Source organism: Sarcophilus harrisii, chromosome 6 (assembly GCF_902635505.1).
Source record: "Sarcophilus harrisii chromosome 6, mSarHar1.11, whole genome shotgun sequence".
Lineage (NCBI taxonomy): Eukaryota > Metazoa > Chordata > Mammalia > Dasyuromorphia > Dasyuridae > Sarcophilus > Sarcophilus harrisii.
Window position 1 is genome coordinate 177,078,558 of NC_045431.1, and position 12,911 is coordinate 177,091,468.

General features: G+C 49.6%; 1 protein-coding gene across 1 annotated transcript in view; it reads left to right on the forward strand.

The window, feature by feature from the left end:
- Positions 1-12,356, forward strand: part of MFHAS1 (malignant fibrous histiocytoma amplified sequence 1) — a 53,672-nt gene extending 41,316 nt beyond the window's left edge. The window contains exons 2-3 of the mRNA XM_031943249.1: positions 8,297-8,423; positions 9,345-12,356. Of these exons, the coding sequence (XP_031799109.1) occupies positions 8,297-8,423; positions 9,345-9,378 (161 nt within the window). The 3' untranslated portion in view covers positions 9,379-12,356. The remainder of the gene's footprint in view (positions 1-8,296; positions 8,424-9,344) is intronic.
- The last annotated feature ends 555 nt before the right edge of the window (positions 12,357-12,911 follow it).

A 12,911-nucleotide genomic window follows, 5' to 3' on the forward strand; every position in this document is an offset into this window, starting at 1 on the left:
CTCAGTGATCTGTGCTCAGCCCCATACTGCTTAACGTTTTCATCAGGGACTTTTTATGATAAATCTATTTATACAATAGATATTATATATTACATATAATATATTACATAATTTACATATTATATAATATATTACACATAAATGTTATATATTTATACAATATATTATATATTGTATAATTTATACATTAGAATATAAATGTCATATTTATACAATATATTATATAATTTATACATTATATTATATGTTACATATAAATGTTACATATTTATACAGTATATACATAGAGACAGAGAGATGCGAGCTCATGAAATGTGCAGGTCACAGAGCTCAGAGAGGTAGTTGGGTGGCCCCATGGATAGAGCACTGGGCCGGGGAGTCAGAGACCTGAGTTCAAATGTAGCTTTTGATATTAATTAGCGGTATGATCCTGGGCAGATATCTTAGCTCACCCAGACTCAGTTTTAGCATCTGTGAAATGGACGCCAGACTCCCTACGCTTGGGAGGCTCAGCTGAGATCCACAGGTCCTTTGGAACCTGTATATCCCCTTGGGGTGGAAACCCATGAGATCAGGCAAGGATACATGTTCGGGTGACTGCTCCTCTGGGAGCTGGGGGCAATGCCGGCGAGCCAGGCAGCTGGGAAGGGCACAGCCCCCGACCGCCCTTGGGCCCTCCTCCCCAAGTTTGCCGAGGCTGCCCTCCGGGCTCCTGACCGCCCACAAGTCCTGGAGTGACCGGGGAGCCGGCAGGGGAGGCCCAGGCCGGTCCCTGCCCCCCAAATAACGCCCCCCCGGGCCAAGGAAGCCAATGGCCGGACCCACGGGCCTGGAAGTTTGGCGCTTGCGGAGCCGCAGCCTTCCCAAAGACTGCGCTTCTGGGCTCTCCAAATAAGGAGCGAGCGCCGTCCCCAGACCCTCAGCTGGGGCTGGCGGGCCTTGGAGGCTGCGCGCCGGCCTCCCCCACCTCCCTCCAACCCGCCGTGCCCCCTTTGATCGGGAAGCGTGTCTGATCCCCGGCCAAGGCGGCTGGGACTTTCTCCAGGACAGAAAAAAGGGAAATACTTTTCCTTTCTTGGGTGGGTTTGTATTTATATAAAGCCTTTCCAGTAAAGCACAGCCAAGTGTCGGGCTCCAGAGGCCGCGCGGGAGGGAATGAATGGCGGATGGGAAGGGGGGCGGCCGGGGTGGGCGCCGTCCCCCCGGCTCATTCCGAGGAGGGCCGCCCCGCAGGCCCGGCGGCTCGGAGCCCAGCGCGGCTCTGCTGCTCATTTGGAAGTCAGAGGGAATACAGGCCCTCCAGCCCGGGTCCCGGGCCAGCCGCCCACGTCCTCCTCCGAGCTTAAGGCCCCCCACCCCGCCACGTGCTTTCGGCCCCCAGGCCACGCTGGAGCAGCAGGACTTCTCATCCTGCCTGGCCAAATGCCAAGTCAAGTGGGCAGGCTCTTATTAAGCACCTACTGTGTGCCAGGGCACAAGGAAGCCCTGGAGATGCCCTGTCTCAACGGAAGGAGACCACGGGCACGGGCGGCTGCGCCCCGGCTCTGCGCCGAGACCAAGGCTAAGGGTTCTCTTCAGGGGAGCTGCCTTTGGTTCTGAGTTTTCTCTTCTCCAACCTCCACCTCCCCTGTCCTTCACTCTTTCTCCCACAGCAAGGGGGAATCACTTCTTTGTCCGATTTTGTTCCGCGGGGGGCATCCCCATTCAGCGTTGTTGTCTTTATTTTGGGTTTCTTTGTGGCGAAGGCTGCCTCGCGGGGTGCCCTGGGCAAGGCGCTTAAGCCGCCTCCCTCAGTTTCCCCCTCTGTGGGACCGGGATGATAATTGCTCCTATTTCCCAGGGCTGTAGTGAGGATCAAATGAGACGACAATTGAAAAGGGATTTGCCAGTCTTAGAGAGGTAGAGAAATGCTAGTTTAGAGTGAGGATGAGGATGAGAATGGCAGCTTTCAGGTGCCCCAAAGGGGGAAGAGTCCCCTACCCCTGTAATCTCTTCTCTGTCTCTTTGTCTCTCTGATCGCTCTCTGTCTCTATTCGTCTCTCTGTTTCTATGTCTCTTTCTCTTTGTGTCTCTTCTCTTCTCTCTCTCTCTCTCTCTCTCTCTCTCTCTCTCTCTCTCTGTCTTTCTCTGTCTCTCTCCTCTCTTTCTTTCTCTCTTCCTCCCTCTCTGTCTCTGTTTCTTCCTCCCTCTCTCTTCTCTCTCTCTCTCTGTCTGTCTCTGTCTCTCTGTCTCTCTCTCCCCTCCCCCACTCCTCACCAAGTGGCAGGAAGCCAGAGGAAATGCTATGCGGAGACTGCATACCCTACACCCTCGCTCCAGATAGCTCCCAGTGCTGGGGAAACCTGATTCCCTTCTCTCTGAATGCAGAGCCCTCTGGTGATCAGACCCCAGTCGACCCCCCTCCTCTCACCCTTCATCACCGAATCACCACTTCCAGGCACCCCACCATGTTTCTTGTCTGCCCTCACCATACCGTTGCTAAGGTGCATCATCAGAGCTCCCCTGCCCCCATAGACAGGCATGAGCCCTTTCCCTTTGAGTTTCAGGGGGTCCTATGCCCTGTATCTCCGGGCGGTCACTCTAAATCTTCTATTACTGACTTCGTCCATCCCCTCCTCTAGTCCATCCTTATTCCCAGAGTCAGCCATTCGCCTCTTGCAGAGAGCCGTTTCCCCTACCTAGCTGGGGTTGGGGAGGGCTTGGGAACACAGCTCTCTCCTTCCCCTAAGATACCTGGTAAATGCCCAGACGTCATCACAGTCTCATAGATTTAGGGCTATAAGGAACCTCAGACTGGGTCTAGTCTGGATCCTGAATTTTACAGAGCATTGAAGTAACTAAAGGCTTAAGAGGTCAAGTCACACAAGCCCTTCAAAGGTCACCCAGCCCATTAGAACTTAGGAGTCCATCTCCAAGTCTATCCCTCCCAGGATATCCCACAGCCTTCTCCTAGGGCCCCAGCAAGAACTGACCCAAGCTGACCTCTCACAAGTTTATTTTCTCCAGGACCATCATAATTCAAGCAATTTAGTGTAATCAGAGCAACAGACTTTAAAATTCAATCAGCAAATGACTGCACTTGGCATTTTTTCCCAGCTTCCCTGTGGGCTACAGTCATGGTAGAATCAAATATCCCAAGGAACTCTGATGCAGCTTGTTTTTGAAACCTTGTGAGCAGAGGAAGTACAGAGGAGGAAAAGCAGTGTAGAATGAGGAATGGAAAGGAAGAAAGGAAGGAAAGGAGGGAGAGAAGAATGAAGGGAACCAGAGGAAAGAAAGGAGGGACAGAGAAGAAGGAAGAAAGGAAAGGAGGGAAGGGGGAAGGAGGGGGGGAAGAAAGGAAGAAATGTAAGGTACATAAGAGAAAAGAAACCAGGGGCCAGGAGGACATGGAAAGACAAGCCAAAAACAGTCTGTGAGCAGAGACAGGAACAGTGTGGCAGCCAGCACCAAGGGCAGCAGTGTCTCCTTTGGCCAAAGATCTGCTCATAGATTTATGTTTTCTTCTTTCCGATAAACTTCTGATTAATGTTGAATCCTAGAATCCTAGTCCTAAAGCTAGGGGGGCTCTCAGGGTCCATCTAGTTCAAACCCCTCATTTTCTAGATGGGAAAACCGAGGGCCAGAGAGGATAGGGGAATGCCTTGCCCTAAGTTCCCTTGCTGGATTTTGTCTCCTGTAAATTTCTGGGTATCTTGACTGCTGTTCTTGCTGCGTAGTATCATCTTTGATGATGCTGTCATTAGGGTATGAAATAAACCACCTGGGCAAAGGAAACAGATGAAAGCTTGGGTAACAGAGGAGGCTTCTGGCCCACAATCACAACTTTGTAGTGATGAAAGACTTTAGTTATCCAGATTTTCTCTTCTCCCCGGCTTTCTCCCCTTCCCTCCTCACTCCCAAAAGCAGACCTACTGATAATTTCTTAATCGACCTGAATGATAATTTTGCCCTTCAGAAGGTAAAGAGGAGCATTCCATTCTGCATCTGATTGTCACCATCTCCAACAAAAAATTAGTTAATGTGGTGAAAAGGATGGGGACCTTGAAGGGAAGTGACCCCTTTATCAATCAATAGACAAGCATTTATTAAGTCCTGCTCATGTAGGAAAAAACACACACACACACACACACACACACACACACACACACACAATTAAAATGTGTAATTTTAATTCTATCAGAATATATGCTTTTTTAGAACATTTTTGAGATTTAAAAAAAAAGAATGTTAAAATTGCCTTTACATGTAATTGGGGGGGGGAGGGACCATTGGTTTTTTAACATTAAATTAAAAGAAAAAGAACTTCTGAGAGAGGAAATGGAATACGAACAAACACAACATGCACTATAGTTCTAGGTACAGAAGACTTCAAAAGATTTAGGAAAAGTATTAGTATGGTTCCTTGGAATAAAATTCTATTGGGGAAGTTAATCTGGAAGAATAATAATCTCTGAAGAATAAAATTCTGAGGATACATAGAAAATCAAATGAATTTATATTATATATATGTGTGTGTGTTGTGTATATATGTGTGTGTCATACATGTATGTACACACATATGTGTAAAAGATTTTACAAAACTTGAAGAAAGAGCTTATAAATGCTAGCAAAATTCAGGTGAAGAAGAAAAAGAAGCAGTTGCCTAAAGAAATCAGTGTGGATTACTTCCCAATCAACTAAATTTAGAATGGATATGTAGACAATATGGAAGCCAGGGCAGGTGGATGAAGGACTGAAGGTTCGCACAGTCCGGCAGGAATAGTATCAGGTGGACTAACACAGAAAAAGCAGAGACTTCCAGGGAAGCTGAGGACAGCAAGGTGGGGTGTAAGTGATATGGGGAGATCGAGGAGCGTCAGTGTTGATGGGAGTGAATGGGATGGTGATAATGGAAAAGGAGAGAAGGCAGAGCTGTCCAACCATTTCTTTGTTTTCTCCGCCCAGGAGAATGGTCTTTGTGACTGAAAGGACAGATCAGAAATGACTAATAGGGAGGTGAAACCCAGGACAAGTGGGGGATTGTGAGAGCACTGGGCTGCCATTGGTGAGCTTGAGTCATTGAGGTCAGAGGAGGTACCTGGAGAACCATCAGCTGTGATGGCTGAACCCCTGTTAGGGACCTTTGAATGATTGTGGGAAATGGGAAAGCTGTCAAAGGATTAGGGAAGGGAAGCGCAGCATGATTTTCAGAAAAGGAAGAAAATGAAATCTGCAAACTCTGGGCCAGAAATCTTTGAATTCCTAGCAAAGGTCTAGGAGGTCTAGTTGGAGGGATGGTCGACTCACACCTAGAAAAGGAGGCTGTGGTCCCAGAGAGCCAGCAGGAATTGTTTGAGAGTATGTTGTGCTGGACCCTCATCTCCTCTGTGCACAAGGTTATTAGGTTGGTATGAGCCCATGGGACGGTGCGGATTGATGACAAATAAGAGAGTGGTCCATTGGTGAAGGGAACTCCAGATGAGAAAGCTTCTTCTTCCAATCTCATATGACATAGTCTTAGCTGCCTAGAGCAATGAAAGGTGGGTGACTTGGCCAGGATCATGCAGCCAAAATGCATCAGAGGCAGGATTTGAACCCACCTCTTCCTGGCTCCAAAGCTAGCTCTCCATACTCCGCCATATTGCCTTGTTGTAGTTTATTTAAACATCAGCAACCCTTGGTGTCTCATGTGTAAAAGGCGTGTTTATTGTCTCCACTTCCTTTCCTGTCACTCTGTTCTAAACAATATGATCCCACTTCTGACCACATTATTCACCTGGAACTGCACCAAAGGAGACAGTGAACCTGGCGGTCTTCTCTCAGTTCTCATCACTTCAGTCTTCTCTGTAGCTTTGGTATCTTTTGGTCATTGTCTCCTCTTGATTGTCCCTCCTCTGGCTTGGGTTTCCTGCTACTTATCTCACCATTCCTTCTTAGCCTTTGTTCTTGGTTCATCATGTCCCAACCTGAAGTGTCTCCCATCCTCTTCCTCATCCTTCCTTTCCTCTTCCTTATCCTTCACCACCACCACCACCACTTTCTTCTTCTTCTTCTTCTTCTTCTTCTTCTTCTTCTTCTTCTTCTTCTTCTTCTTCTTCTTCTTCTTCTTCTTCTTCTTCTTCTTCTTCCTTCTTCTCTCTCTCTGTCTTTCTGTCTCTCTCTTTTTCTCTCTCTGTCTCTGTCTCTCTTTCTCCACTCTCTTACTTGGTGCCTTCATCTGCTTCCAAAGGTTCAGTTATCATCCCTCTGTAGAAGACACCCAGATCTATGTACCCATCCCTGAGCTCTGTCCTGCCATACTAGCTTCTCCCTAGACATTTCCAAATGGATGTGCCCTAGACATCACAAACTCAACATGTGCTCATCTTAACTTAGTATCTTTTCCCTAAGACCGCTTCTCTTCCGAACTCCCCTCTTTCTGCAAAAAGCTCCAGTCACATTGTGGACAGCCAAGCTCACCACTTGGGTGCCTTCCTCTCTTGTCTTCCCCATCCATCATTGGCATTTCTTGCCCATCTCTACCCCCACAACACTTGTCATATCCACATCCCTCTCCTTCACACAACCGTCATCACCTCTCACCTAAGCCATGGCAACAGACTCCTGCTTGGTCTCCCTGCCTCCAGTCTTGCCCTTTTTCAATCCATCCAGTTAGGCAGCTGCCAGAGTGATAGGACCACCTTACTCTATAAACCTTTTCTAGCTCCCTATTTATATTTATATTTATAGCTCCCTATTACCACTATGGTAAAATAAACACTCCTTGGTTCAGTATCTAAAGCCTTCAGCCTTCCTTCCCTGATTCGTGCACGCTCTTCCCTTTCCCTCACTTACACCCCTCCCATTCAGGTATCCAGCTTCTTGCCAAGCTCAGCCCTTCACATCCTATCTGTCCCCCAGGCCAATGGGACATCCTTCCTCTCTTCTGCCTTCCTTCCTTCCAAGCTCAGCTACTTGAAGCCTTCCCTCATCCTCCCCACTGTTAATTCCCTCCCCTTCCTCAAAAGATCTCCCTGGCTTTTCTGTATGTCCAGTAGAATGTGAGTTCCTCAGGCCACGGCCTGGCTTTTGTTTTGTCTTTGTGTCCTCAGCCCTGGGCTTTTTGTGGTCTGGATCTGTAAAGTGATTGGCAGAAGGAGCTCCCGGTGAGGAAATCCCCTCCATCAAGGCAGAGCATCAGCCCATAACATTCTCTTTTGTGGGAGTTTATGGCTTGTGGAAAAACCTGGGAGCCTGGGGGGGGGCGGGGAGGGGATGACCAGAGAAGGACATTTGTGATGGGTTTTTTGGTTTTCTTTCACAATAAGAGTTCACAATGCACTGCAGTGGGGAGGGCACCAGGTGTAGCAAAGGAGAGTCAGGGTTCCAAGTGACTCCTTCTGGGTATTCTCTATGTGGTTGCGGCCTTGGGCTTTTGCTTCTTCCCAAATGACTCCAAAGCCCCTACAACTGAGTCAGACAATGTCTGACCTGAGCCTTTGTCAGCTGGTTCATGGTGCTCTCATCCTCCCCCAGCCTGGTCTTGCTGGCTTTCTGTAGTACCTTGGTCAATGATCATAGTGGCTGAGGCTGGCTTGGGCAGAAGAAACTGGTCCTCTTACTTTATGGAGAGGTGCAGAAAGAGGAAGAGGAGGAGAAAAAGGAGAAGGAGGAGGAAAAGAAGAAAGGAGGAGGGAAAGAAGGGAGGAAGGAAAGGGGAGGAAGAAGAAAAAAAGGAAAGAAAAGAGGAAGAGGAGGAAAAGGGAGGATGAAAAGAAATGAGGAAGAGGAGGAGAAGGAGGAAAAGGGAGGAAGGGGAGAAAAAGGAGAAGGAGGGAAAGAGGGAGGAGGGTAAGAAGGAGGAAGGGGAGGAGGGAAAGAAGGGAAAGAAGGAAGAAAAGGAGAAGGAGGAAAAGAAGGGAGGAACAAAAGAAAGGAGGAGGAAAAGAAGGGAGGGAAAAGAGGAGGAAGAAGAGGAGGAGGAGAATAAAGAATAAAAATAAAGAACAAGGGAGGAGGAAGAAGAGGAGAAGGAGGAGGAGGAGGAAAAGAAGGGAGGGAAAAGACGAGGAAAAGAAAGGAGGGAGAAAAGGAGGAGGAAAAGAAGGGAGGAAGAGAAGCAAGAAGGAGGAGGAAGCCTCCCGTCCTGTCGCCATGCCAAGCACTTGGGGGAGGCTGTGGGATGGGTGCCATGGCTGGGCGCCAGGCGGCTGAGTGTCTGGCTGTTGTCTTGGGCTCTGACCATGGCTGGGGCCTCCCTCCGTGTCTCCACCCCATCCCTCCAGCCTTTGTTTCTCCCAGGGTCTCATCAAACTCTTTTCTTTTTCTCCTGCAGGGGAGTTGCTAAGTCAGCCCAGGCCAGAGGGCGTCGCTGAGATCATCTGCCCCAAAAACGGCAGCGAGCGAGTGAATGTGGCCTTGGTCTACCCCCCAACGCCCACCGTGATCAGCCCCTGTTCCAAGTGAGCTCCACTTGAGCCCAGCCCCCTCCCCCTTTTTCTGGAGGTCTCACTTTGTAACCTTGAAATGCTGTATAAATGTTAGCAATCATTATCATTATTTATTATGATGATTGCCGTTTCAAGAACATTTTCTTCCCAAAATGTCACCGAATTTCTGGGACATCCAGATCTCCCCACAGCCAGGTTCCCCACCAGGTATAAGTCAGTGCCTAATGCCTCCTTCTACTCTGTCACCACTGGATTCTGCAATGCAGGTCTTAGGAGGAAATGAGCATTCATTAAGCACCTACTGTGTGCCAAATATTGTGCTAAGCATTTTTATAAAATGACCTCATATGATTCCCACAACCACCCTGGGAGGTCAGTACTATTACTTCCCATTTTACAGATGAAGAAACTGAGGCTCAGAAAACATATTTAATATCCAGGTCTTTCTGACTCCAAATACAACACTATCCATTGTGTCACCTAGCCAACTCAAGCATTGTTACTATGTGCTGATCAGAGGGCTGGACCTGCAGTCAAGAAGGAAGACCCTGAGTTCTAATCCCCTCATTAGCCATTTGCCTCTGAACAAATCACTTAACCTGCATCTGCCTCGATTCTCTCATCTGTAAAATGGAGATAATAATAGCACCTAATCAACAGGGTTATTGTGAGAGTCAAATGAGTCAGTATGGATAAAGTGCTTTGCAAGCCTTGCAGAGCTTTGTAAGTATTAGTTCTTGTTATTCTCCCCATTTTTCAAATTAGCAAACTGAGCCTTAAGGGGGGGATGATTTGCCCTTAGTTGTCTGTTCTGTCCCCAGCAGGTACCACTCATGTCATCCCCTGCCTCCTTTTCCTTGAGTCAGAAATGGCATCCTTCACTCCTGCTCCCCTTAACAGCATCTTTTCTTCCTCCCTCCCTACTGTTTACAGGAAGAATGTTGGCGAAAAGCACAGAAACCAGTAATGGCAGGTGGGGCTATGGGAAGAGGAAGACAGCTCTGAACCCTCGGGGACCGTCTTGGCTGGTGTCTAAGGGCTGGAACCTCTGCTGGTCTCCCAGCATGGACAGATATGAAAAGTACTTTCAAAGGATGGAGTGGACAACCCGGACCCTTTGGAAATGGAGCTGGGAGAAAGGGGATTGGGGAGGGGGGAAGAAGAAAAGAAGGGGAAAAGACTATGGAGCAAACGTTTTACAATCTGAACCTCAGAACTGTGATCCGCCAAGGAAGAGCTACTTGAAGAGACAGGGGGAAAGCCGAAGAAGGAAGGAAGAAAGGAAGGAAGGAAGGAAGGAAGGAAGGAAGGAAGGAAGGAAGGAAGGAAGGAAGGAAGAGAAAATCAAGAAAAAAAAGAAAAGAAGGAAGGAAGGTCAAATGGCCACTCAGGGATTTTGTTTTCTGTGCACACATAAGCCATAGCTGCCGTCCACATGGCTGGATCAGAGACTCTGAAGTCAATTCTGTTCCATGGGAAAGAGAGACCCTTGCCTGAAGCTCACTGCTGCTGCAGAGCAATGACCAGTGTAAAATATGTATATGTTTATCTTTATTTTTATAATATGAAAATACATTTAAATTTATACAGTTGAAAGCTTTTAGCATTAGTTCACACTGGGTGCAATATTCTGCATGAGAACCGTGCCAATTTGGGGCTGGTTTCTTGTTTTCCTTCATGGTTGGGGTCTCTTTCCTGCTCTCGACTTCCTGGTTTTCCCATCCCCTCACCTGCTCACCTGCAGCCAGGTGGTTTGTGAGGGGATTCGAGGTCCATTCTGTTCATTCTTTGCTGCTAGCCTCTCACCATGAAATCGGACAGGAGTAGTCCTGGGCCCCTTCCCGCTGCCACTGTGCAGGATATGTATAAGCCCGCCAGCCCATGTCCCCTCCGTAGCGGGAGAGCCGGCCAGATCCACCCTTCTCCGTGGGAGGGGACGTCCTCCGGGAGTCTCCCCTTGCAGTCTGCCCCCAGCCTGGACCTAGCTATGGGCCCTTCCAAAGCTGGCATTCTGGGGGCCCGGCATCCCTCAGAGCCACACTAGAGAAGGCCATGTAGAGATGAAAACATCGGCCCTTCATGGGGATTGAGCCTTGGCTCCCAAGGCTTCAACAGCTGGAGGATACGGACCCCCAAATGCTGAAATTCCTCCTGCCGGGCAGGGTCGGGGAGAGCCTTGCTTCCCAGCAGAGGCGCAGCAGGTGTGCTTGCAGACCCCCATCGCGCCCGCCCCCACAGCTGTTAATTCACTCACTGAGGTGACCATTAGGAGAAATGGCTGCTCGATGGACCCGCCCCCATTTCACTGCCCGCAGAGCCCGGCTGAGAAATCTTACTGCCACCAAATCGGCTCAGGGACAATAAAGGTGTCCTAATGTCCCAGTCTATCCTGACTTCTCAAGAGCCAGGCACCCTCCAATCATTGCATGAATGTCCGCCCAGAGGCATCGGAAAGTAAGCACCCCGGGCGTTTGGGTTTTCCTGCCCGGGAGCGGCATCCCCTGGGGCTGTGATTAAAAAATAAGACTCTGCTAGGTGGTTTCCTGCCCCGGAGCAGCATCCCCTGGGGCTGTGATTAAAAAATAAGACTCTGCTAGGCGGTTTTCTGCAGAGCTCCCAGAAACCGCTCTGGCATTATGTGGCCAACGGTCCCCATCCACGGAGCCCGCGTTCGGGGTAGGGATGGTGGTGGGCTGCCTCAGTTATGTGATGATGGGGAATGGACCTCTCTCTCTATCAGGAATAAAGGGATTAAGAGGAGGAGGAGGTCAGACCACGGGCCAGCTGGTGGTCATCTGTTAGTCCTAAAAAAAGGTATTGCCCCCTGAATGCCAGTGGCCTTTACAAGTTCCGCATCCCTCTGTAAGGCACAGTGGGGGTGGAGGGCTGGAGTCCTCCGCCGGGAGGCCGGCCTCTCTACCCGAGGCCGGCCGGGCCGAGCGGGCGGACGTGCCAAATGTTCCCGGCCACGAGAACCCGGTTGGACCCGTTTCTCTGTCTCCCTCGTGCTCTCGAATACTTGAATATGCTGGGCGGCTCCGGCCGGAGGCTCCGGGAGCCCGCGAGTGTCCCCGTTTCTCTGTGTATGTGTGTACAGTGTAAGCAGGCCGGTGCCGTGTCCGTGGTTCTGCGGCCCACCTGTCGGACGCGGGGCGGGTGGGCGCCCTAGGTGTGTGTATCCGTATCTATGCATATAGGTCTCTCTCCTTTGTAGCTCGGCATGAAACAGTGCGGTCCGTCCTAGCCAGAGCGGCCCGGCCCTCCTGCGGAGATGGCCGAGGGCCCGCCGTGGGCACGAGTCACCCGGATGCCCGTCTCCTCGTGCGTCCTTGTGGTAGTGTGGAATGTGTGACGTGTGCTCTCGAGGAACCCCGGGGGGGGGGGGGGGGCAGAGGTGGACCCCCCCTCCCAGCCCGATCCGCTGGAGAGCCTGCTTCGTCCGAGCAGGGGAGCCAAGCCCGGATGTCCTGAAAACACTTTCTGCCATGCAGGAATATTTGCCACCGACGCGGGGAATTCCGCATCCTCCTCCCACGCAGGGAAAGGACTGACCCGGCGCCAGGGGAGGCTGGATCGGCATTTCGGGAACGTGGAGGGACGAAGCGACACAAAGCACAAGAGGGGCTCCCGGCCTCCTGGACCCCTCTCGGGACTCAGAGGAGCTGCCCAGAGCGGTGACGACGGCTCGAGTCCGCGTCCAGGCAGCTGCTAGGACTGAACAGGGCTGCCCACATACGTCCGACCGTTCACACCTGACGCTTGGGCGATAGACTCTCCTAAAGATGAGCAAGGGCCGGCTGGCTTTGGTGGACCCTCCGGTGGGTTTTTCTCATGCCACAGTTTGTGAAATGTAATTGCAGTTGACTGTCAAATCGTCTTAAATGGGCAGAATTTAAAAAAATAAAAATTCTTGCCCTGGAAAATTTAAATAAAAGGAAAAGGAAATTGTGTTGTGTTGTGTAGATAATTTGCTCCTGACAGTTTGGCGCCATGCTGACTTTTTAGAAGTTTTTATTGATATCCCCCCCCCCTTTTTTTTTCTGAGGCAACTGGGGCTAAGTGACTTGCCCAGGGTCACACAGCTAGGAAATGTTAAGTGTCTGAGGTCACATTTGAACTCAGATCCTCCTGACTTCAGGGCTGGTGCTGTATCCACTGGGGCCACCTAGCTGCCCCTTATTGATATCTTTTGATTTTTTTGTCAACTTTATTTTTCCATATCTACACTCCTCTTGATCATCCACTCTTTCTGGGCACACAAATAGAAACACTTTAATGGGATTTTCTGTTATTATTAAATTCTCAAAATGATGAGCAGACTGATTTCAGAAAAACCTGGAGTTACATGAACTAATGTTGAATGAAGTGAGCAGAACCAAGAGAACATTGTACACAGTAACAAGTTTGTGTGATGGACTTGGCTGTTCAATGAGATAATTCAACTTAATTCCAATAGACTTAGGATGAAAAATACTCTCCATATCCAGAGAGAGAACTATG